Genomic DNA, 27,075 nt, shown 5'->3' with positions numbered 1-27,075 from the left:
GCAGAAACTTAATCCTGATGAAGTCCCATAAATTCATTTTATCTTTTGTTTCTCTTGCCTTTGGGGATGTGTCATGAAAAAGGTTGCTTTGGCCGATGTCGTAGAGGTTGCTGCCTATGTTCTCCTCTAGAATTTTGATGGATTCCTGTCTCACATCGAGGTCTTTCATCCATTTGGAGTTTATTTTTGTGTATGGTGTGAGATAGTGGTCAAGTTTCATTCTTTAGCATGTAGCTGTCCAATTTTCCCAGCACCATTTATTGAAGAGACTGTCTTTTTCCCACCGGATGTTTTTTCCTGCTTTATCAAATATTAGTTGCCCAAAGAGCCGAGGGTCCATTTCTGGGCTCTCTATTCTGTTCCATTGGTCTATGTGTCTGTTTTTGTGCCAGTACCATGCTGTCTTTGTGATCACAGCTTTGTAGTACAGCTCGAAATCCGGCATTGTGATGCCCCCAGCTTTGTTTTTCCTTTTCAACAGTTCTTGGAGATTCCGGGCCTTTTCTGTTTCCATACAAATTTAAGGACTATTTGTTCCAGTTCTTTGAAAAATGTCCTCGGTATTTTGATCGGGATAGCATTGAAAGTGTAGATTGCTCTGGGTAGCATGGACATTTTAACTATGTTAATTCTTCCGATCCATGAGCATGGAATATCTTTTCATCTTTTTATGTCTTCCTCAATGTCTTTCAATAGTGATTTATAGTTTCTAGAATATAGGTCCTTTACGTCTCTGGTTAAGTTAATTCCAAGGTAACGTATGGTTTTTGGTGCTATTGTAAATGGGATGGATTCCCTAATTTCTCTTTCTTCGGTCTCGTTATTCATGTACAGAAATGCAACTGATTTCTGAGCATTGATTTTGTATCCCGCCACGTTACTGAATTGCTCTATAACTTCTAATAGTTTGGGAGTGGCTTCTTTTGGGTTTTCCATATAGAGTATCATGTCATCTGCGAAGAGAGACATTTTGACTTCTTCTTTGCCAATTTGAATACCTTTGATCCATTTTTGTCGTCTGATTGCTGTTGCAAGGACTTCTAGTACTATGTTGAATAATAGTGGTGAGAGTGGGCATCCTTGTTGTGTTCCTGATCTTAAGGGAAAGGCTTCCAGCTTTTCCCCATTGAGAATAATATTTGCAGTAGGCTTTTCATAGATGGCTTTTATGAGATTGAGAAATGTACCTTCTATTCCTACACTCTGAAGGGTTTTAATCAGGAAAGGATGCTGTATTTTGTCAAATGCTTTTTCGGCATCGATTGAGAGGATCATATGGTTCCTGAGTCTTTTCTTGTTGATATGATGTATCACGCTGATTGATTTGCGAATATTGAACCACGCTTGCATCCCATGTATGAATCCCACTTGATCGTGGTGGATAATCCTTTTAATGTACTGTTGGATTCTATTAGCAAGTATCTTGTTGAGGATTTTGGCGTCCATATTCATTAGGGAGATCGGTCTGTAATTCTCCTTTTTGAGGGGGTCTTTGCCTGATTTGGGGATCAAGGTAATATTGGCCTCATAGAATGAGTTTGGTAGCTTTCCTTCTGTTTCTATTTTTTGAAATAGCTTTAGGAGAACAGGTATTATTTCTCCTTTGAATGTTTGGTAGAATTCCCCAGGAAAACCGTCCGGGCCTGGAGTTTTGTTATTTGGAAGGTTGTTTATCACTGACTCAATTTCTTCATAATTAATTGGCCTGTTTAAGAAATCAATTTCTTCCTGTTTCAATCTTGGTAGTTTATAGGTTTGCAGGAAGGATTCCATCTCTTCCAGATTGCTTAGTTTATTGGCATATAGCTGTTGATAAAAATTTCTAATAATCCTTCCAATTTCAATGGTGTTTGTCGTGACCTCTCCTTTTTCATTCATAATTTTAATAATCTGGGTCCTTTCTCTTTTCTTTTGGATAAGTCTTGCCAGTGGTCTGTCAATTTTATTGATTCTCTCCAAGAACCAGCTTCTAGTCCTGTTGATCTGCTCTACTGTACTTCTGGTTTCTGCTTGATTGATTTCAGCTCTAATTTTGGTCAACTGCTTCCTCGTGCGTGGATTAGGCCTGTCCCTCTGTTGCTGTTCCAGCTTCTTGAGGTGAGAATATAAAAACTGCATTTTAGATTTTTCTATTCTTTTGAGTGAGGCTTGGATGGCTATGTATTTTCCCCTTAGGACTGCCTTTGCAGTATCCCATAGGTTTTGGACTGTTGTATTTTCATTCTCATTGGTCTCCATAAATTGTTTAATTTGATTTTTGATTTCCTGGTTTATTGAGTCATTCCTGAGCAGGATGGTTCTTAGTCTCCAAGTGTTTGAGTTTCTTCCAAATTTTTCCTTGTGGTTGAGTTCCAATTTCAGAGCGTTGTGGTCTGAGAATATACAGGGGATAATTTCAATCTTTTGGTATCGGTTGAGACCTGTTTTGTGTCCCAGAACATGGTCTATTCTTGAGAATGTTCCATGGGCATTAGAATAGAATGAGTATTCTTTGGTTCTGGGGTGTAGTGTTCTATATATATCTATGAGGTCCAACTCGTCGAGTATGGCATTCAAAGCCTTTGATTCTTTGCTTAGTTTTTGCCAGGGTGTTCTGTCTATTTCTGAGAGTGGAGTGTTGAGGTCCCCTACTATTAATGTATTTTTATTTATATGTCTCTTTATTCTGGTTAAGAGTTGGCTTGTGTATCTTGCTGCTCCCCTGTTGGGGGCATATATATTTATAATTGTCATATCCACTTGTTGAATACTTCCTTTAAGAATAATATAGTGCCCTTCTGCGTCTCTAATTATAGTCTGTAGTTTAAAATCCAATTTATCTGATATGAGAATTGCTACCCCAGCTTTCTTTTGAGGTCCATTTGCGTGAAAGATGGTACTCCATCCCCTTACTCTCAGTCTGAATGCATCTTTGGGTTCGAAATGAGTCTCTTGTAGACAGCAAATGGATGGGTCATTTCTTTTTATCCAATCTGCAACCCTGTGGCGTTTATGGGATGGTTCAAACCATTTACATTAAGACTGATTACTGAGAGATATGATTTTAATGTTGCCATGTTGCCAGTAAAGTCTTTGTTTGTATTGGCTGTGACTTTCTGTTTTGTATCACTCTTGGGGCCTTTTTACTTTTATAGAACCCCCCGTAATATCTCCTATAGGGCTGGTTTCGTGGTTATGAAATTGGTTAGTGACTGGCAATTCTGAAATGTCTTTATTTCTCCATCAATTCTGAATGACAGTCTTGCTGGATAAAGGATCCTTGGCTGCTTGTTTTTCTCTGAAATAGCTTTAAATATGCTCCCCCAACCCTTTCTCTCATTCCAGGTCTGTGTAGACAGGTCTGACGTAATTCTGATGCCTTTGCCTTGGTACGTGAGAAATTTCTTTGCCCTGGCCACTTTCAATACTGTATCCTTGGATCTAATATTTGCGATTTGCACTATGACGTGACGTGACGTAGGTTTGTCGTGGTTGAGCTTGGGAGGGGTCCTCTCTGCCTCTTGGACACGAATGTTTGTTTCCCTCGCTAGATTAGGGAAGTTTTCAGCTACAGTTTGTTCAAATATCTCTTCTAGACCTCTGTTTTTCTCCACCCCCTCGGGGATGCCGATGATTCTAACATTGGATCGTTTCATTGAGTCAGTAATCTCCTGTAACCTACATTCGTGGGCTTGGATTTTTTTAAGAGCAGCTTCTATTTTCGTTTTTTCCTCTATTAACCCATCCTCCAATTCACTAACCCGTTCATCTGCTTCTGTGACCCTGGCCGTCAGAGCCTCTAGTTTTGCCTGCATTTGGCTCATAGAATTTTTAATTTCTGTCAGATTCGCTCTCATTTCTGTCCTTAGGGATTCTATATTCTCAGTAACCTTTTCGTTAATAGTTTTTTCAATTCTACTCATCATTTTGACCATCGTTACTCTGAATTCCATTTCTGATACTTTGGTTACATCCATATCCATTATTTCTGAGGCAGAGGCCACAGACTCACTGTCTTTTCTTTGCTGGGAGGGACTTCTCCTTCTTGTCATTCTGATGAGGAGAGGTTGCGGGGTTGTCCAGAGCCCAAATTATTGACTGGGTCCCAGGCCGTGCCCCTTGTTTTATAGGGATCTTAGGGATGTGGGCTTCTTCTTTAAAGATTTTATTTATTTATTTATTTATGTGGCAGCCAACCAGCGAGAGAGGGAGCAGAAGCAGGGGAGTGGGAGAGGAAGAAGCAGGCTCCCAGCGGAGGGGCCCGATGAGGGACTCCTTTCCGGAACGCTGGGATCACGCCCTAAGCCGAAGACAGGCGCTCAATGACTGCGCCACCCAGGCGCCCGGGTTGTGGGCTTCTTGATTTTTCAGCCTGCCTTCTGTGTTCTGGGGGAGGGGCCTGCCGCGCCGATACTCAGGCAACCCTGTTTGGGTAGAGTCTCCGCGTCCCCTGCGAGGGGGGATGGGGATGGGCAGTCTCTGAGCCGGTATTTCCAGGCTTTTGTTCTCTGGCGGCTTTCCCTGGCGGTTTGCTGTGCCTCTTCTGAGAGTCAGAGGAGCAGCGGCCGAATTTCAGCCTCTGCCACAGAACAGAGGGATTGCGGCCCGTTCTCTACTAATGTTCTGGCCACTTTAACTCTGTTACTGTTGGTGCTGCTCAACCCTGCAGCGTCCCGGGATGTGCGCCCCACACCCGGCGTCCCAGCCCTCACTTCCAGGGCCTGCGCGTCTCTGTTCTTTGTGTTTCTAACGCCGCCAGCCGCCGTGCGCGCTCCGGAAGCTCCCGGTCTCAGTCTGGATCCAGTGAGCGCACCGGGATTCCGGGGTTCCGCGAGATGCCTGGTGGCCCGCGCACCCGGCTCACGGTCTCAGTCTCCTGTTTTGCGGGTGCCGACCACGAGCCCGCCCGCTCCCCCGTGCAAGTGGCTACCGCTTCCCGGCGCCCGAACGCGGCGGCTCCCCCCCTTCCGTTTATCTTCCGATATCTGTGCACAGTTTCATGGCTCCCCGCTTCGTACCTCAATACTCAGCGCTGGAGATGTTCATTTGTAGAGATCCAGATGCATCTTCCTGCGTCTCAGGCTGGTTCCGTGGTTGTTTAGGCTGTTCTGGTATCTATCCAGCTCGACTCGGGGGACCGGCTGAAAACGGTGTCTCCTACTCCTCCGCCATCTTAACTGGACCCATTTGGTAATCTTTTATTTCTTTATCAGTAACATCTGAAATTGTCTTCTTTTTATTTGTGTTCTTTTTTCTCTAGAGACATGTCTTTATTTAGTCTTTTCATAGAACAACATTTTACTTTACTTTTGTGGCACATTATTCATTTGTCCCTACCTATGTGAAGCAAATTGTATAGAATGAAAACAAGTTACAGTAATAGCTCTTTTTTTTTTTAAGATTTTATTTATTTATTGGTCAGAGAGAGAGACAGCCGAGAGAGGGAACACCAGCAGGGGGAGTGGGAGAGGGAGAAGCAGGCTCCCACCGAGCAGGGAGCCTGATGCAGGCTGAGCCGAAGGCAGACGCTTAATGACTGAGCCACCCAGGCACACCTACAGTGACAGCTCTTAACACCAAGATGTTGAGTTATTTCTCTGTTTTAGAGAGATAAAGTAAAAAAATTAACTTAAAAGTGTTTATGTTTTGTAGTTCATATCTTTATGAGATGGGGTACTCAGGGTTCAATTATTTGCTTTTGGAAATTATACTTTTTTAATTATAATTATCTCTTGATTTTTGGCTACTTATAGTAATCCCATATCTGTTTGCAACTTTCAATGGGCAGTTAAATCTTTCTGGATGAAGGCACAATAAGAATGTTCCATTTAAATGACATACATATTTCCCTAGGGAAGAAAAGAGTGGGTGTAGTAAGTTTATTTAAGCAGTTATTGAGAACACTGTGTGCCAGGTTCATTGGTGTTTCATTTTCTCTTCCTGTGTAACAAATACTAGAAAATACAGAGATAAATCCTGAAGTGGCTTTGGCAAACCTCTCAGTCACGAGAGGTATTTTATTTGATGTTACCTATGAAAATTTCAGTAACAGCAGCACACAAGAATGAGGCATAAATAACCTTCAGATACATTACAGCTTGTTCTAAAATGCAAAGGTATGATAGTAAGCAAGGAAATGATTGTTTACCTAACTTCAAGTCTTTATTACTTGAATGTATCAGCCACGGCACTATTGGAAGATGAGTTTTAATGAATCCTATTTTTTTTTTTTTTTTGGCTTTGTTTTGAGATAGAAAGAGGTTGAAAGAGAAACCTTTGCTGGTATCATCCACAGTAGATGTTCTTTTAATACCTCTCCCCCCACACATTCTGTGCTCACCCTCTCTTGTGTGTGCTCTCTCCCCCAGTCCTCCTCCCCCTTCCTCCTTGCCCCTCACTCCTTCCCCCTCAGTACCTTTTACTAACTCTTTTCCCCTGTCTTCCTGCTTTGTTTAGTTTGAAAAGAAATATATTGAGAGTCAGAATGAATGGAATAAGTTGTTTTTGTGTGTCTCCTGACCTGATGATAGTATTTTTATACTAAAAATTATTGCCCTCCTTTTTTCTCCCCAATAGTAATAAGCATATAAAGTTGTTGAGAGGGGCGCCTGGGTGGCTCAGTCGTTAAGCTTCTGCCTTCGGCTCAGGGTGTGATCCCGGCATTATGGGATCGAGCCCCACATCAGGCTCCTCTGCTGGGAGCCTCCTTCTTCCTCTCCTACTCCCCCTGCTTGTGTTTCCTCTCTCGCTGGCTGTCTCTCTCTCTGTCAAATAAATAAATAAAATCTTTGAAAAAAATAAAGTTGTTGAGATTTCCTTAGGATTTTCATCATGCTTAAATGGTAGACTCCCTACTGGGTACATGTCAAAATTAGTAACTCAGTAATTGAGTGACTAATTGTTAAGTATCTGCTGTGTACAGTCACTGTCTTACATTCTGGAAATGCAGTAGTGACGAAGACATAAATTCCTACTCTTATGACATATATTCTGGTAAAGGAGTCTGATAATAAATATATAGATACAGATGCCGTGATTTCAAATAGGAGCAGATGCTATGAAGAAAAGAAGGTCATGTCATAGTGAGTGACTGCAGGGTGAGGGATAGGCCTTCGAAGAGATACCTAAGTTGAGATACGAGTGGTATAAGGAGTCAGCCATACAAAGAAGGAGCAGTATCTCAGGCAGACGTAACAGCTAATATAGAGGCCTTTGAGTTGATTTTTGAGGAGTAGAAAAGAAAACCAGTGTGGATGGAGCTTGATTAAGAAGAGGATGGGATGATAAGAGTTCTGACGGTGCTAGGCAGGTACCTCGTCGTGGAGGGCCCTGTATGCCAGGGAAAAGAATGAATTTTATTCCAAATGCAATAGGGAGTCTGGTAGATTTTAAGTGAGAGAGGGCTGGCTAAGCAGTAACATTCTCTTACATGTCCCCAAGGCTGTTACCACATTTAGGGAGTCAAATATAGTATACTCTTACCTACTCTATGCTGTCTGTATTCAAGTTTCCTGATTGTCCTAAAACTGTGTTTTCTAGCGACTCCTTTGATCCAGTTCAGAATTACACCTTGACATTTTATTATTTCTTGAGTATCTTAATCTGCAACAATTCCTCAGCCTCTCTTTCACAGCATTTGCATTCTTAAATAGTACATGTTCCTTGTTTTATAGACTGTCCCTAATTTGGATTTAATTGATTGTTTCTTTATAATTCAATTCAGTTTATGCACTTCTGTCAAGAAAAATGTAATGTATCTATACAAATGTGATATATCTGTGGCACATCACATCAGAGGGTACTTGATGCTGCTTTGTCCATTACTGATAGTGTTGATTTTAGATTACTTGGTTTAGGTGGTGTTTATCAGATTTCTCCACTATATTAGTTATCTTTTTTAAAATTAAAAAATTATCGAATGTTTTGTGTAAATATTCTTTCTCCCAGCAAATTTTCACCTAGTGGTGAAAATTAGTTACTATGATTGTTACAAAATGGTGATTTGCTATCATTCTACACTAAGTAGTTGGTTAGTTGGTATTCTGCAAAAAGAACTTTTTCCTGTCTATTTATACGTGGATTCATGGATTCTCTCATTCAGTGTGTTGTGTAGTTCATGACTATTTTTATTCCTTTGATAGTCACAGTGTCCCAAATCTGGCCAATGAGAACCCTGTCAAACTACATCCTATACCGGTCCCTATGTCCCACTCACTGTCTGAGAACTTTTTTAGTTTTTAGGTATAAGAGCTTCCACATTCATCTTGTACTTCCCTTGCCTTAGCCCTGAAATCAGCCTTTTTCTTTAAGAGCCTGATTCCTTTTAGTTAAAATGGTATTTAGCATTCAAGATCTGGGCATTAGATATGTTCATTGCTCCTGTAAATGTCATTGCTTCTAGACTTAGAGTTAAAAAATAGGTATGTTTAAATCATAAATTCATACTGACACTCTAATCCCAGTCTAATACCTAGGGTTCTTCTTTGCCTCCCCAGTTCCTTATTTCTGTCTCCCTTCTCTCCTAGTGGGAAACCTAACTACCAGCAATATATTCCATATTTGTTGAGACATGCTTAAATAGCTTCAGAATTGCTGTACCCATACCACTATCAACAACAAATCTAAGTAAAGTTCAGTATTTCTCCACAGTTCTCTTTAGACTGAGAGTAAATAAAATACTGAGCTTAAAATTTATTTGGATTAGTTCCTTTTTTTTGCATGTAATAATGGTATTTGTTTGATAATAAATACATTTTAATTTTTCTAGATATTGCCAGTTTCCTCTTCATTGGAAATGAAGTGGGTTTTTTTTTCCCCTTACAGCTTTTTTGAGGTACATTTGATGCACAGTGAAGTACATTTATGCAAAGTGTTTGATAAGTTTTGGCATGTATACACCTGTGATATCAACACCATAATCAAGGTTAATGATGGATATGTTCAGTGTAGTTTTTTTTAATTCCTCTTATTATGAGTGTATTTTTGTATGTGTAACAGCCATTTTTTTCTGTGAATTGAGTCTTATTTGTAGCATCTTCTGCCTTTTCAAGCAGGGCTATTCACTTTTTTCTTTATTTTTAAGAATTTTTAATGTATATTAGGGATATTAACTATATAATATCAGTAACTTACATAATAATGTAATGTCAGTAATGCATCTATGTAGTATCAGTAATCTCAGATCCACTTAGAACTACTTTGGTATAAGGTATGAATAATGAATCTAGTTTGTTTCCAAATGATTCTCCTGTTACGTCAACATTACTTTTTAAAAAATTCTGCTGGAACAACTGGATGTTCATATAGAAAAGAATGAAACTGGACCCCTACCTCACACCATGTAAAAAAATGAACTCCAAATTGGTCATAGACCTAAAATTAATAGCTAGAGCTATAGAAGTCTTAGAGGAAAACACAGGAGTAAATCTTTGTGGACCCAGCAATAGTTTTTTAGATATGACACCGAAAGCACTTGTGATAAAAGAAAAAATAAACTGGAATTCATCAAACATTAAAACTTTTGTGTTTCCAAGGATGCTGTCAAGAAAGTGAAAAGACTACCCATGAAAAGGGAGAAAATATTTACAAGTTTTCTTGAGTTCTCTGGAATGACTTAGTTTTTTCCCTACTCCAAAATTGGGTTTTAGCTTTCTGTAGTCTTTCTAATCAATGACAACTGTTCATCTGTTCCACTCCCTTCAGATTTCTCTCTTCCCCCTTTTTTGTTTCTTGTGAGTGAATGTGATTTTGTGTCCTTATGTTATAGTCACTTTAGAGTGATTTTATGAGAAAGTGATTTTATGAGAAATTTAATGATTTCCTCTCTTTTGTTTGTTTGTTTTTTTTTTATATGCTTTGTAATTTTTTGTGAGTTCAACTTACCTTGTTTTAAACAGGTTTGTTGGGGCGCCTGGGTGGCATAGTTGTTAAGCGTCTGCCTTTGGCTCAGGGCATGATCCCAGCATTCTGGGATCGAGCCCCACATCAGGCTCCTCCGCTAGGAGCCTGCTTCTTCCTCTCCCACTCCCCCTGCTTGTGTTCCCTCTCTCCCTGGCTGTCTCTCTCTGTCAAATAAATAAATAAAAATCTTAAAAAAATATAAAATAAACAGGTTTGTTTTCTTTCCTTCTTTCCTTATTCTTTCTAGTAAGGCAGTTTTGAAATTGCCCCAGCCTGAACTTCTGAAATCCTCAGCTCTGAGGAAAGTCTTACAGTAGGGTCTTTTGGAGAAATTCCTCCAGTCCTTAAGCCAGGATGTGGTGGTCTTATTGTTGGTTGCACAGATATTTCTTATTTTTTTTTTTTTTTTAAGATTTTGTTTATTTGAAAGGGAGAGTGAGAGAGTGCAAGGGCAGGGGGACAGAAAGGCAGATTCCCTGCTGAGCAGGGAGCCTGACCTGACACTGGGATCATGACCTGAGCTGAAGGCAGACAATCAACCAACTGGGCCACCCAGGCGCCCCTGATATTTCTAATTCTTCCCGTCATTGCAGGCAAGCACTTTCTTTTCATTTGAAACTGGACTTGTGAATTGAGCTTTTTCAGCCTCTGTTCCTATCTAGAAGACACAGTACCCTGTTTTAAGTAGTGAGTCTGACTCTTGTTTACTCTCTCACTTGAGGTGTCTTCGGTTTCATTCCTCCCAGGGAGAGTTGGGTTTTTTACCTCAGTGCCTCTTTCCGCCTTCAGAGATTCCTGAGTTCCTCCTGCCTTGAGCCCCAGTTAATTAATGGGAGTTGTTTTTGGAAAAGCCTGAATTCTCTGCTTTATCTTTCTTTTAAGTACTGTATTCATTGTATTCATCTGCACAAGGTCAACTCTTCTTTTCCCTTTCTAGCCCTTCGTTTGTACATTTAAGAATCTTCTTTTTTTTTTAAAGATTTTGTTTATTTATTTGAGATAGTGAGAGCGAGAACATGAGCCGGGCCAGGAGACAGAGGGAGAGGGAGATGGCGCCCCAATGCGGGGCTCGGTCCTGGGATCGTGACCTGAGCTGAAGGCAGACACTGAATCGACCGAGCCACTCAGGAGCCCCTCGAATCGTCTTATTTTTAGTAATTGAAATATACTTTAAGTTACAAAAAGTCCAGTTCTAATCTTCTATCCAATTTAATGGTTTCCTTTCCCTCATTCTCATTTTGATAGGGATGGTGGTGGTCTGTTCTTTTTTTTTTTTTTTTTAAGATTTTATTAATTTATTTGAGAGAGAGAGAGGCAGCACAAGCAGGGAGGAGCAGCAGAGGGAGAGGGAGATGCAGACTCCGCATACAGCAGGGAGCCTGATGTGGGCCTCGATCCCAGGACCCTGAGATCATGACCTGAGCCGAAGGCAGATGCTTAACCAACTGACACTCAGGCACCCCGGTTTGTTCTTTTAATCTTTACTTTCTCCTCCTAACCCTTGTGGTGCTTACTTTTAGGGTTGAGGAAGAAGAAAGTTGAAAGGGGGCAGTTTTACTTGAATAATGCTGTTGTAATCTAGCATGGTGTCATGGCCTGTGTATAAGTGCTAGCTCTTTTGTACTACACTCATACATTTTTTTTCCCCAAAGGCCCCCGTAGAATCGATCACTTCCCCACATAGGCAGCATACTTCATATTTCACCTTTGGCAACACTCTTCTTTCCTTTATTCCTGGCTCAGCTCTTGCTCAAGAGTACACTTGTATTGTGTGGGTAATCTTACCTTGGTACCTTTTTCTCATGGGTGGAGTTCCATTGAATGGGCTTTAAGCAGGACTTCTGCTTGGCCCAGGGGAGCACATGCATTTTTTTTCCCCTCAACTTTTTATTTTTGGAAAACTTCATACCCACAGAAAAATTGAAAGAATGGTGGATGAATAGCCGTATGCCCTACCCCTAGATTTTCTACCTGTTAATATTTTACTTATTTGCTAACATTTATTTTCTTGGCTGAAGTAATTGAGGATCATAATGCAGACGTTATATTAGTACATCCCTAAATACCTCACCATGTATTTCCAAAAATCAGACATTCTTGTACATATTTATCACACTCAAAGTTAAACAATGATATGATACTATTATCTAATACATAGGTGATATTCACATTTTCCCAAATGTTTCAATAAAAGCTGTTTATAGCTGTTTTTCTTCCTGATCCAAGATCCAATCAAGATTCTTTTTTTTTTTTTTTTAAGATTTTATTTATTTATTTATTTTAGAGACTGGGGAGCAGAAGGAGAGGGACAGACTCCACGATGAGTGTGGAGCCCAAAGCAGGGCTCAATCCCATGACCCTGATATCATGACCCAAGCTGAAACCAAGAGTTGGATGCTTAACTGACTGAGCCACCCAGTTGTACCTTGTCCAGCTGCTGGTCTTTTTTCTCCATGTTATTAAGGTTGGCTCTAGTCAACTCACTGAGTTTAGACGTCTCGATGCTAAAGGATGCATGGGAAATATATTTATATATGCTCCTAAACTTACACATTCATGTATCAGATAACGCCCTGTGCTCGCTGACATAAGCCTAGTAGTTTCTGATATTCAGCAACCCCCCACCACAAAGTGAGTTGCCATTCTTCCCTTTCACAGGTTCTTTCAGAAACCTCCATTTACTTGATATGATTTTGCAAGACCCTACTCTCCTGCAGAGAAGAGAGAAGTTAGAGTCCACCTGCGTCCTTTGAGTTTTCTGGCAGAATGTTTTTGTGGATTTGTCTTTTTATGGTTTTGATAATGTGGCGTTCTGAGATTCTTTTTTAGTAAGTTGTGCTCAGATCTTTGAATGTGAGATGTATTAATTCTCTAGGACAACCGTTACAACTGGGTAACAACCAGAAATTTTGTCTCTTTGGCTAGAAGTCCAAGAGATCAAGGTGTAGACAAGATTCCTTGCTTCTGAGAGCTATGAGAAAGAACTTGTTCCATCCTCTCACTAGTTTCTGGTGGTTTGCTGACAGTCTTTGGGTTGCAGAAGCATCACCCAGTCTCTGCATTCATCTTCATGTGGTGCTCTCCTTGTGTAGGTGTCTGTATCCACGTTTCCCCCTTTTGTAAGGATGTTAGTCGTATTCAGCTAAGTATTTACCCTACTCTCTGGTATGATCTCATCCCAACTTAACTAATTACATCTGCAGTCATCCTGTTTCCAAATAAGATCACATTCTGAGGTACTGGGTGTTAGGACTTTAACGTAAGAATTTGGGGGTGGGATACACATAATGTGGGTACTTTTTAATCTCTGTTCTTCAGAAATTCTGAGACAGTCCAACATTCTTGTATATATGGGCTTTATTTAATTTCATATGAATGTTTTTTTCTTAGTTTTGTATGTTGCGGACTGAGTATTTGTGCCTCCCAAAGTCCATATGTTGAGAACTAATCCCCAGTGTGATGGTGTTTGGAGGTGAGGTTTTGGGAGGTGATAAGGTCATGAAGGTGAAGCCCTCATAAATGGGATTAGTGCTCTTATAAAAAAGACTCCAGAGAAATCCCTCATGTACTCCTTTTGTTGTATGAAGATACACTGAAAAAAATGGTCTCTGAACTAGAACCAGACACCAAATCTGCCAGTGCCTGTTCTTGGATTTCCCAGCTTCTAGAACTGTGAGAAACAAATTTCTGTTGTTGATAAGCCATACAGTCTATGTTATTTATGTTTCAGAAGCCTGAATGGACTAAGGCACGTAGTGTGTAGTTAAAAAAACTTCTGTCATGTGTTCGTTTTGGAACCACAGAAGATGAACTACCACCAGTTATCACTATCTTTTGTCTAAAAACATTGCTATCCACATCTTTACATTTTTATTTTTTTATTTATAAAGATTTTTATTTGAGAGAATGTGTGCACATGAGTGGGGGAGGGGCAAAGGGAGAGGGAGAGAATCTCAAGTAGACTCCGCGCTGAGTGCAGAGCCTGACATGGGGCTCAGTCTCACAACTCTGAGATCATGACCTGAGCTGAAACCAAGAGTTGGACACTTAACCGACTGAAGTACCCAGGTGTACCCACATCTTGAAAAATTTATGATGAAAATTTCAAAATTACATGAAGTATAGAGAATATATAATGAATTGAAATATGCTCAACAACCAGCTTCAACAAATTCTAATATTCCAATATTTTTGCTTCGTCTGTTCTTCCTGTCACCACTATCACCTCTTCTTTCGATGATGTTATTTAAAAAAAACAGCAACCCAAATGATACCGATTCACTCTTAGGGAAGATAACAATTGGAACAATGGAAAAAGGCTTGAAAACAAGCTAATGAGATGGTTTTACACTAATAGATTTTTATAGTTTTAGTGTTAAAGATGAAAAGTGCCTGAAATGCCTTTGCTCCAGTGGTTTCAAATTAGTTTTAGCCAAGAAATCCTTTGAATTAAATTTACCTGGAATTCTAAATAAACGTCCATAAGAAGATCATTGTGAGGAGACCAAAACAGCACCACCATTTCCATACCCGTAGGTAAGTCCCATGTGTCTGGAATCCTTTGAGCTCTGTAGAACAAACACATTTTGAAGGTCAGGGTAAAGTGATTTGTCCAAAGTTGTACAGCTGGGTGGTTGCAGAGATAGGAATTGCGATACAGATCTCTTGCACAGGAAGTCTCTTTGTTTTTATTACCTCTTTTAACATTTTTCAAAAGAATTTTTGCTTACTTGGATCCCTGACACAAGATACGTAAGTGAAACATGGACTTCATTCTTCTAGGAAAAGCATGTTCTGAACGATGGCAGTTCCTTTGCTTTGCTCTCAGTATTAGATCAACAAAATGATCTAAGCTTTGAGCTTTCCCACAGCAGAGGAATTGGGTTGAGAGTTCTTTAAAAAAACAATACATTTAGAATACATTGGGTTTCTAAATAGAATTGTTTTCTTCATTTTAGTTTCTTGTTCATTGCTAGTGTGCAGATATACAGGTGATTTTTATATATTGATCTTGTATCTTGCAACTCTGCTGAACTGGCTAATCTCTAGTTTCTAAATTCCGAGTTTAGCTAATGGTTTTTTTTTAAACTTTATTGAAACATTTTTATATATTATAAAATTCATTTGTTAAGTGTACAATCCCATGATTTTTTAGAAATGTATGGAATTGTACAATCATCACCACAAGTCAGTTTTAGAATGTTTTCATCATCCCAAAAATTTCCCTTGTGCTGGTCTACACTTAGGTAATGCTTCTACCCTCCTACTCCCTCAGGCAAGCACTGATCTGCTTTCAATTTCTATAATTGCCTTTTCTAGACATTTCATATAAATGGAATTATACAATATGCAGAGATTTATGTCTGGCTTCTATAACATAATGTGTTGTCTTTTTTTTAAGAATACTGTTTTTATTATTATTTATTTATTTTTAGGAAGAGGGGGAGAGAGGGGAGGGGCAGAGGTAAAGGAAGAGAGAGCATCTTAGGCAGGCTCCATGCCCAGCACAGAGCCCGAGATGGGGCTCAATCTCACAACCCTGAGATGAAGCTGAAATCAAGAGTTGGATGCTTAAACGACTGAGCCACTGAGCTGTGCCTAACAGTGTTTTTGAGGTTCATCCATGGATCCTGGTCTGTTCTTTTAATTGCCGAGTAATAGTCCATTGTACGGATATACACATTTTGTCTATCTGTTCACAAATTGGTGGAAATTTGGATTGTTTCCATGTTCAGGCTACTATGAATACTGTTATGAACATTTTTGTACATGTCTTTGTGTGAATGTGAGGTATCATTTCTCTTGGATAGACTCCTAAGAGGAAAATTGCTGGATTGTATGATAAATTTACATTTTAACTTTTCGAGGAATTGGCAAACTGTTTTCCAGAGTGGAAATGCATGAGGATTCCATTGTCTCCACATCTTCTCTAACACTCGTTATTTTGTCTTTTTGATTATAGCCACTGTAGTGAGTGAATAGTGGTGTCTCATTTTGGTTTTGATTTGCATTTTCCTGAGGGCTGGTGATATTGAGAATCTTTTCATGTGCTTATCAGCTATTTCTAGATTGTGGAGAAATGTCTATTCAAACTTTTGCCCATTTTTATATGGGTTACTTGTCTTTTTATTACTCTTTTAAGAGTTCTTTGTATATTTTGGATTCTTGTCCTTTATCAGATTTATGATTTACAACATTTTTCTCCTAATCTATGCCTTCTCTTTTCACTTCCATATCATATCTTTTTTTAAATTTTTTATTATGTTATGTTAGTTACCACACAGTACATCTTTAGTTTTTGATGTAGTGTCCCATGATTCATTGTTTGAGTATAACACCCAGTCCTCCATGCAATATGTGCCCTCCTTAATACACATCACCGGCCTATCCTTTTTTTTAAGATTTAATTTCTTTATTTCATTTGAGAGCAAGAGAATGTGCATGAAAGCAGGGGGAGGGGCAGAGGAAGGGAGAGAGAGAGAATCTCAAGCAGACTCTCTGCTGAGTGCAGAGCCCTATGTGGGGCTGGATCTCATGACCCTGAGATCATGACCTGCGCTGAAACCAAGAGTTGGATGCTCAACCAGCTGAGCCATCCACGCACCCCTCCCCCCATATAGTGTCTTTTGAAACTCAAACATTTTATTGTGATAAAGTTCAGCTTCTCAGTTTTTTTCTTTTATGTATTGTACCTTTGATGTCATATCCTAAGAATATTTTGCCAACCCACACTCAGAGATATTTTTCCCCTATGTTTTTATCAAATATTTGCAGTTTTAGCTCTTAATGCTTAGGTCTGTTATCCATTTTTTTTTTAAAAGATTTTATTTATTTGACAGAGATAGAGACAGCCAGCGAGAGAGGGAACACAAGCAGGGGGAGTGGGAGAGGGAGAAGCAGGCTCAGAGCAGAGGAGCCTGATGTGGGGCTTGATCTCATAACGCCGGGATCACGCCCTGAGCTGAAGGCAGACGCTTAACCGCTGTGCCACCCAGGCGCCCCTGTTATCCATTTTGATTTAACTTTTATGTATGGTGTGAGGTAAAGGTGTAACTTCATTTGCATCTATATTTAGTTGTCTTGGTACCATTTTTTGAAAAGATTATTCTTTTCTCCATTGATTTGTGTTGACAAAAATCAACCATAAATGTAAGAAATTCTGAGCTCTCAATTCTTTTCTGTTGATTTACATGTTTATCTTTTGTTGGTACTACTCTGTCTTGGTTACTGCAACTACAGTAAGTTTTTAAATCAGATGGTATGTATCCTCCAACTCTTATTATTTTTTTCAAAAGGCTCTTCTAGCTTTTTTGAATTTCTCTGTAAATTTTAGGATTGGCTTGTCAATTTCTACAAAAAAGCCTGCTGGAAATTAGATTGTGAATGCCTTACGTTTGTAGATGAGTTTGGAAAGAATTGCCATCTTGACAATATTAGTGTTCCAATCCATGCACATGAAATGTCTTTTCATTTATTTAGATCACCATTTATTTATTATAGATTTAAGTGTACAAGTCCTGCCTGTCCTTAATTAAATTTATTCTTAAGTTTTTATTCTTTGTGATATTATAAATGGAATTGTTTTAATTTCAGCTTCCTGTTGTTCATTGCATAGTATATAGATATACTTGATTTTTGTATGTTGATCTTGTATCCTTCAGCTTTGCTGAATTTATTTATCACTTTCTAGGATTCTAGGAAATCTAGGAATCTATCAGCTGCATGTAAAAACCTCTTTCTTCTTACCTTTTCCCTTCCCGCTGGGTACCGTTGATTTACTTTTCTTTTCTAGTCCTTTTTTTTTTCTTTTATTATTACTGCATAAGTTAGAACCTTTATTACAGTGGTGAGCAGAAGTGGGAACAGTGAACATCCTTGTCTTGTTTCTGTCTTATGGAAGAAAGCATTCAGTAATTCATCATTAAATGTGATCTCAGCTGTTGGTATTTTGTAAATTCCCTTGTCAGATTAAGGATGTTCTTATCTATTCCTCATTTGTTAAGAGTTTTTACCATGAATGGTGTTGAATTTGTCAAATGCATTTTCTGCCTCTATTGAGATGATCATGTGGTTTTCTTCTGATAATATGATTTATTACCATAATTGATTTTGGAATGTTAAACCAACTTTGTGTTCCTTGGGTAAGTCGCACTTGGTCATGGTAGCCAGTCCTTTCTATTTCTTACTTAATTTCTCGTTATATCTTTGGTATGATACAGTATTAAGGTAGTAACGGTCTCCTAGAATGAGTTAGGGAATGTTGCGTCTTCCTCTGTTTCTGAATAGTTTTTTGGAGATTGGCATTATTTGTTCTTTTAAATATTTGATAGAATTTACCAGGGAAGTCATTTGGGCTTGAGTTTTTCTTTGTGAGTTTATTAATTACTGATTCAATTATTTATATGTGTCTATTCAGATTTTGTGTCTTCTGTAGTAAGCTTTGGTCATTTGTATCTTTCAAGGAGTTTTTCCATATCATCTAAGTTGTTGAATTTATTGGCATAAAGTTTCTAATGTTCCCTTATACCATTTTACTTAGTTATTTTAAAGTAAGCTCTACTGCCAACATGGGGCTTGAACTCACAACCCAAGATCAAGAGCTACATGCTCCATTGACTAAGCCAACCAGGTGTCCCTCTTATACCATTTTAATATATGTAGGGTCTGTAATGATGTCCCCTTTTTTCATTCCTGATATTGGTAAATATGTGTTCTTTTTTTCCTTATCGGTTTAACTAGAGGTTTTCAATTATGTTGAGCTTCTCAAAGAACTAGCTCTTGGTTTAATTTGTTTTCTCTATTGTTTTCTTCTTTTGATCTTTATTATTTTCTACCCTCCTCTTCCTTTGCATTTAATTTGTTCATCTCTTTGTAGTTTATCAAAGTATAAGCGTAGGTCACTGATTTGAGAACTTTCTTCTTTTCTAATATAGATAATTTGTACTATAAATAATTCCTTTATGTATTACTTTTGTGGGATCCTACAAATTTGAATATGTTATGCTTTTCTTTTTTTTAATATTTTTTTATTATATTATGTTAGTCACCATACAGTACATCCCTAGTTTTTGATGTCAAGTTCCATGATTCATGTTATGCTTTTCATGTTAAGTGCTGTTCTCTGCTCTGAACTCTACTCTGATATCAATATATTCAGTCAGGTTTTCTTTCAACTAGTGTTAACTTGATATAGCTTTCTCTATCATTTTTTATTTTCATTTTTAAATTTCTTTTCTATATTTTTAATCTCTTTGTTCATATTTTAATTGTTTAGATAGGCAGTATCTAAATGTTACTCTATTATGATATAATTCACACACTATAACATTCACCATTTAAAGTGAACATTCACTGTTTTTAGTACATTCATAGGATTATGCAGCCTTTATCACAGTTTTATTTTAGGACATTTTGTCCCCCTAGAAAAAACCCCATACCCTTAAGCAACTGTTTTGATCAGTTCCTATTCACTCTTACAGGGGAAGGATCTCCTACCCTAAATATTACAAAATGGCTGAACATACAACACCCAACACTGGACAGATGAGATAGACAGCAATTTGTTAGACACATATACTCATAGCTCAAGGGAGAGGAAAGCCTCACAACATACAGGGCCGTGTGGTGGTTCTACTTGGGAGCAAAGTGAATAAGCATGAGCCGTGGGAGGCAGGCTTTATAGTAACGTGAGGATGAGGTGACCCCTGGTTCCCACCAGAAGATGTGATTACTTGTTTGAGTAATTTCACAGGCAGGCAGGGAAGTAAAACTCATTAAGTTAAGAACCGGGTAGAATGCAGCTGATACAACTAGATGGGCAACTTTTCTTTTCTTTTCTTTTCTTTTTTTTTTTTTTTTAAGATTTTATTTTTAAGCAATCTCTACACCCAACATGGGGCTCAAACTCAAACCCCAAGATTAGGAGTCACATGCTCTACCGACTGAGCCAGCCAGGCACCCGGGATCTTTTCCACTGGAAGGGGAGGGGCGGCATATCTGGTAAGAGCAGGGGAATGTTTGATTAGGCGTTTGGGGCCCTGTGATGCCCAAGGTGTCAAGGCCACACTTAATATTGAATCTTAATTTCAAGGCTTACACCACAGCAGTCAGTCTGCATTCTGCTCCTACTCTTCCTCCAGCCCCTGGCAGCCACAGATCTACTTTCTGTCTATGGATTTGCCTATTCTGGGTATTTCACATAAATGGACTCATAGGTGGTATTTTGTGTCTGGCTTTTTCCCCTTAACATCATGTTTTCAAGGATCGTCCATGTTGTAGCATGTGTCAGTATTTCACACATTTTTACTGCTGGTTAGTATTTCGTTCTTTGGTTATACCACACTTTATTCCTCCATTCCTCAGGTGATGGGCATTTGAGTTGCTTCCACTTTTTGGCTGTTATGAATAACGCTGCTGTGAACATTTGTGTACACATTTTTTTGTGGACGTATGTTTTTGTTTTTCTTTGGTGAATGCCTAACTTTTCCTTTGTTGATAATCTTTTTTTTTCAGTGATTTCAAGATGTTCCCCTTCTGCCCTCCAGCATGCATTATTTCTGTTGAGAAATCTATTATCTTTATCTTTATTCCTTTGAACATATAATGTTTTAGGCTGCTTTTAAGATCTTCTTTTTATCATTTGTTTTAAGCAGTTTGATTATGATGTGCTTTGGTGAGTTTCCTTCATGTTGCTTGTGTTTAGGGTTTGTTGAGATTCTAGTATCTATGGGTTTACAGTTTTCATCAAATTTAGAAAAACCTCAGCCATTATTTCTTTAAAAATTTGTTTGGTCCCATTCCCACTTTGGGACTCCAGTTATTCATACAGTACACTGCTTGAAGTTGTCTCACAGCTAACTGATATTCTTTTCCTTTTGGGGGGATTCTTTTCTCTCTGTTTTATTTTGTATAATTTGTATTGCTGTGCTTTCAAATTCAGTACCTTTTCTAATGTCAAATCTGCTGTCAATCCCATTCAATATATTTTTCATCTCCATTATCTCAAGAAGTTTGATTTGGGTCTTTTATATGTGTCTGCTTAACTTCGTGAACATATGGAATACAGTTACAACTGTTTTAATGTCTTTCTCTGCTAATTCTAATGTTAGTTTCTATTGATTGATTATTCTCTTCAGTATAGGATATCTTTGTCTCTTTGCATGCTTGGTAATTTTTCAGTTGATGCCTGACATTGTGAAATTTGCTTTGTTGAATGCTAGATAATTTTATATTCCTCTAAATCATCTTGAGCTTTGTATTAAAATGCAATTGTTACTTGGAAACAGTTTGGTCCTTTCAGGTCTTTCTTTTATGATGTGTCAGGTGGGTCTGTTGTTATTATTCTCCACTACTGAGGCAAGACCTTTCTGAATATTCAGTGCCTTGTGAATGATGTGTTTTTACAGTGTGGAAGCAGACATTGTGGCCCACTGTGAGTGCCACTAGTTCTTTCCCCAGCCAAACGGAGAGAGGAAATTCTGTTGGATGGTTCTTTCCCCAGCCTCAGGGAGTTTCCTCACACGTATTCTCTGATCATTGCTCTGCTGAATACTTGAGGGGGACCCTCCTCAGATCCTCAGGATTCTCTCCTTGAAGTACTGCTCTCTCCTTTCTGGTACTCTGTTCCATGAACTCTGGCTCCCTTAGTCTTTCTAGACTCTCAGCCTCATCTTCTCATCTAAGGGACTCCTCCATGTTCTGCCTCATTTCATCTTTTCTGCACCACTGCATGGAAATTCTCTCAAGGCTGTCATAGAGCCTCCCTTTTTTGTTTCCTGAATCTCTGTTATCTGGTGTCTAAATATCTTGAAAATAGTTTCTTTTTTTCCCCTTAGGTTATTTCAGGGTGGAGGAGATGCTAAATCCAGTCCCTCTTGCACCATTTTTGGCGGAAAAGAAGTCTGCCCAAAAGGTTTTGAGAGATGATTAAACCAGTTGGGACACGACCTCTTACATGGACTTTTTTTTTTTACAACAGATATTTTTGTTAGTATTTAAATTCATGATAAATTTCTTGGTCTAAGTTAGTTTTCTTTCACCCTTACAGCTTGCCTCTGAATATTGATTTGCTAGATAGTCCAGACTTATTGGAAACAACCATTGATGATGTAATTGGGGCACCTGATACTCTGGAAGTACCCCAACCACCAGATGAAGTTAACATAGTCACCAGGCAAACTGGATTGGAAGGAACTAAAGAGGAATGCGGGAGTAAGTAATGTTCTATGTAACATCAGGGACAACTTCTTATTTCACAACTCTTAGCTATTTAAATCTGTTCCTTCAAGAATATTTTATGCAATAGTTGAATTTTAAAATTTAATGAAGAATAGTTATGCCTTCTTCTTGGCTTGAGGGTCCATTGAAATAGTTAAGATCACATAATTAGGACGATTAAACATTTGTAACATTTATAAGTCATTAAACATTCATGAATTTTCAGACTTGCTTTTTACTTTGTTTCTTGGGTGAAAATTAAGAGAAAAAAGGTTTCTGAAAGATTTTCTATAGCACAGGATTTAATAAATGTTGGGATATTCCATTGGCTCCTCGAAAGTATTTTGTTATTAATGAGGGGTGTTGTTGCCTGGACCTGCAAAAATGCATAATCCAGGAAGAGTGCTGCTTTTCTTAGTTTTTTGAAAGGTTAAAAGGGAACAATGAGTTGCATATTGAAAATTTCTATGGATTTGTGAATTTGATTTGATAATAAAGCATAGCCTGCCTTTAAATAGGAGCTTTCTGTTGAATCTCAGTGTAGTATGTGTTCATTTAAAAGCACCTTATATTTATGTGGCTATTGCCAATTTTGATTTCTATCACTAAAGTCAGACACCATCTTTAAACAACTCATATGGAACTGCCAGTGAGTATGCTGCTGTCTCTGAAGAGCATAGAATACAGCAATAGTATGTAGTGATTTAGAATACAAAGTGTTAATGAAAAGTTACTCAGGGCTTCTGGTTAACAGAACATGCTTAAGTACTACTGGTAACTGGCTTTAAAAATTTATTCCTTTGTTCCTTAAGTAATCACTACAAATAGGCAGTGAAGCAAATATTCTTAGCCAGAAGGAGGACCAGTTTAATACCGAGTATTTCCAGGGTTAAAAAAAAACAGTCTTCCTTATAGAGGTGGTAATATTGGTTTTATATATACGTTCCATTTTGTATCCATTATACGAATGCAAAAAAAATGTTCCCTCTCTTTCAGTGCTGCCATAGCATAGTGTTAGCAAACCGCATTTATTTAGCATATACTTTCCAGGAAATTGTTTTGGTTTTAGAGAACATAGTAGGATGAACTAGGAAAATGCCTAGGAAAGAAAGGAGCAAGTAAAATGTAGTAACTCTCCAAATATTTGAAAGCCTGATATATCAAGGAAATTATTTTATGGTGCTTTATTGGTGAATCTTGGACCAGCAACTTCAAAGGATAGGGAAGCAGATTTAAAATCGGTATAGAGGAGACTTAAGAATCTTTCTGCCATATATCAGAAATAGATACCTAATAGTAAGTGAGCCCCCTCATTACAGAAGTTACTCAAGTAGAGCGTAAATGACATGGAAGTTGTGGTAGAAGAAATTATTGTGTAGTGTGGAGGTTTCATTAATAAGACTTAGTTCAGATTTATAACATTTGTTCAAAGTCATTCAGTGAAAATAATTAGAGTGTTCTGATATTAAGAATTAAGGTCTTATAATGCTGGTATCCAATTTATTCTGTATTTTCTTTTGGCTATAATGTCAAAATCTTGATTCACATGGGTAAGTAGTTTATTTATAATTAGTAACTTTAAAAAAAATAGCTTATCCTATTATTTTAGGATTTTCCTCAGCCAAACGGAAGTAATGCCAGAAGCTTTATTTCAACCAGAAAACCCCCCAAAACCCTTTTTGGGGTTTTACTTTTGGGGGGTATTTATTGGCATAAGCTATTTGTAGTCTCAACATCATTATGTTAAAATTTAGTATTGCATAATTTGAAGCATTAAGAAAACCAGAAGGGGAAAAAAAACACAAAACCAGGAGATGGCAATTAAGTATGTAAATGGAGGCACCTGGGTGGCTCAGTTGATTAGATTTCTGACCTTTTTTTTTTTTTTTTTTTTAAGATTTTATTCATTTATTGGACAGAGAGAGACACAGCAAGAGAGGGAACACCAGCAGGGGTAGTGGGAGAGGGAGAATCAGGCTTCCCGCTGAACTGGGAACCTGATGCAGGGTTCCATCCCAGGACTCTGGGATCATGACCTGAGCCAAAGGCAGAAACTTAATGACTGAGCCACCCAGGTGCGCCAAGTTTCTGACTCTTGATTTCGGCTCAGGTCATGATCTTACCTGAGATCGAGCTCCACGCTGGGTGTGGAGCCTGCTTAATATTCTCTCCCTGCCCTTCCCCTTTCCCCCTCTTAAAAAGAAGTATGTAAACGAGTATGGAAGATTTTGTGAAGATCAGTGTTGAATTCATGATTCTCAGTTTTGTACATTAAAATTACCTGGAAAGTTTTAAGAACTACCAGTACCAGAAAACTACCTCTGGAAATTCTGTTATCATGGTTTTAGGATCAGCTCTGGGAATCAGTATTCCTTAAAAGCTCCACGTCTGATTCTAATGTGTAGCCAAGAGAGGGATCCACGGAGTTAATTAATGGACACTTTTATAAGAACTCTTTGACGAGGAGAAAATGATTTCATAGTTTTTCCCTCCCTTTTACTGGATTAAATACAAATTACTAGGCATTCAACACCTTTTTTTTTTTGTCAAGTGACAGTGTAAAAATTTAAACTCATACCGGGGCGCCTGGGTGGCACAGCGGTTAAGCGTCTGCCTTCGGCTCAGGGCGTGATCTCAGTGTTCTGGGATCGAGCCCCACATCAGGCTCCTCTGCTATGAGCCTGCTTCTTCCTCTCCCACTCCCCCTGCTTGTGTTCCCTCTCTCGCTGGCTGTCTCTATCTCTGTCAAATAAATAAATAAAATCTTAAAAAAAAAAAAAATTTAAACTCATACCAAATTCATCCATGCACGATAAGATTATTAGAGTGGTTAATTTTTTTTTTTTTTTTGAAGATTTTTTTTGTTGGGTGCCTGGGTGGCTCAGTCAGCTAAAGCATCTGCCTTCAGTTCAGGTCATGATCATAGGGTCCTGGAATTGAGTCCCACATCACGTTCTCTGCTCTGCAGGGAGTCTGCTTCTCCCTCTGCCCCTCCCTCTGCCCCTCCCTCCACTCGTTCTCTCTCTCTCTCTCAAAGAAATAAATAAAAATCTTTTTAAAAAATATTTATTTGAGAAAGAGAATAAGTGAGGGGAAGGGCAGATGGAGAGGGAGAAGCAGGCTCCCTAGGGAGAAGCAGGCTTCCCAGTGAACAGTGAGCCCAATGCAGGGCTCCATCCCAGAACCCCGGGATCATGACCTGAGCCAAAGGCATACACTTAACCTACTGAGCCACCCAGGCGCCTCTAGAGTGGTTAATTTAAATAGAGTTCATTTAAAGCTGAATTGTATTTAATATATTATCTTTTCAATGGTTGGAGAAATTTATTTGTAAATAAATTTATTTTGCAGCTAGGCAGAACATTATAAAGACAAAAGGCTTGTCCGGCATTACATCTTGTGTTATCAATACATACTCTGTTTAATCAGTGAATGAATAAATGTATGTCCTTCACCTATTTGCTCCACAGAAGTGTAGTTTTAGGCAGTGTATAGTCAGGGCCAAGGAAAGGCAGTGGCAAAGTACTGAGGTTTGACGGGAGGAGCTTGCATTGGGGTTATGGAAGGATCTTGTCACAGGTGTTCTCTGCCTTTTTTGGGTATATTTTGGCTTGTAAGACTTCTTAACCACACATGCTATTGAGATTCCATATCTAGTGGCTTTCTACTAGTGGTGTAAATACAAGGCAATGTTCCTATAATTTAGGTTAACTCCTAAATTAATAGTTACCTGGTTGTGGAAAGAAAATATATTTATCCTGTGGTCTTATGAATTATTCCATTTAATTTTTGGTAACTGGTATTGGGAAAAAAACTTAAGTTTATTCCTTCACACAGCTGTGACAGCCTGGCAGACTAAGAGGCCGTGTTGCCATTTTTTTTCCAGCATTAAAAGATGCCTCACAGAAGCTCAAACACCTCCAGATGGAAAGTGGTCCATTGCCGTCTTCTCGTCCCAACATTGATGTCAACATCAACAGTCAGGTATTCAGATTTCTCCTTTGTATGCCTGCACACATCTCCAGACCTCCTAGAAATCCCTGCTTTCCAAAGCTGATACTTTCTCTTTCCTTTTTCTGGGGAATGTGTGTGTGCCAACTTCTTTCAGACCTATTTCAAAGGCACAATTCATGGATGTTCAGGAGGAAAGGAGGAAACTCGGGCAGTGATAGGAACTGTAAGGTCATGTCCTGAGTGTTTTTCAACATTCATGCAAAGTGTTGTGGCTGCTTTAAACTTGTTATTTTGATTTAGCCCATCCTTTTCCTAATTCTGTTCAATAGGTCTTGATGTAGTTGTAGATTCTGTAATTTCAAAATTATAGAAGGATTTGAGGCACTTGGGTGGCTCCGTTGGTTGAGCATCTGACTCTCGGTTTCGGCTCAGGTCGTGATCTCGGTGTCCTGGGATCAAGTCTGGCAGTAAGTGGGGAGTTTGCTTGAGATTCTTTCCTCTCGCTCGGTTCCTTCCCCCCCACACCCTGAGTGCACTCTCTCTGTCTCTCTCAAATAAATAAAAATAAAATTACAGAAGGATTTGTTTGAGAGGGAGCTGCTGTGTCATATAAACAGGGAAGAGAATGGAACTTGAGATGCTTCAGCTTTGTCCTTCATAACTTTCACCACCCTGTGCCCTTGGAGTTTTAGGTGTGGGGTGGGGGGGTGCATACCAATTTAACCAATTAAACTTAAGTTAATTGTTTGAGTATAATTCAAAATTTTTCTTAAATAACTTAGAGGGATAATTAAAGTAGAATGAGATAAAAATAATTCATTGTGTCTACTACTAGATGTCCCTACTAAATGGAAGAGTAAATTTTAGATAATGATCTAGAGACACCCTTTTCCCCTATATATAGACAACAGATAACAAGGATCTATTGGATGAGTTTTGTTTTGATCTTAAAGAGGACAAGGAACCAGCTGATTTGCAGTGTTGTTTCATCCTTGGATAACTAACTGGATTTCTTCAGAGACCAGT

The 27,075-nt window shown here is 38.6% G+C and overlaps 1 protein-coding gene across 10 annotated transcripts in view; it reads left to right on the top strand.

The window, feature by feature from the left end:
* Positions 1-27,075, top strand: part of EPB41L5 (erythrocyte membrane protein band 4.1 like 5) — a 156,415-nt gene that overhangs the window by 99,931 nt on the left and 29,409 nt on the right. For all 10 annotated transcript variants that reach the window (XM_057317191.1, XM_057317189.1, XM_057317188.1 and 7 more), the window contains 2 exons: positions 21,926-22,089; positions 25,982-26,079. In XM_057317191.1, coding sequence (XP_057173174.1) covers positions 21,926-22,089; positions 25,982-26,079 — 262 coding nt within the window. The remainder of the gene's footprint in view (positions 1-21,925; positions 22,090-25,981; positions 26,080-27,075) is intronic.

Source organism: Ursus arctos, unplaced genomic scaffold (genome assembly GCF_023065955.2).
Source record: "Ursus arctos isolate Adak ecotype North America unplaced genomic scaffold, UrsArc2.0 scaffold_1, whole genome shotgun sequence".
Classification (NCBI taxonomy): domain Eukaryota; kingdom Metazoa; phylum Chordata; class Mammalia; order Carnivora; family Ursidae; genus Ursus; species Ursus arctos.
Note: the sequence above shows the minus strand (reverse complement) of the source record. Positions and strands in the feature narration are given on the sequence as shown.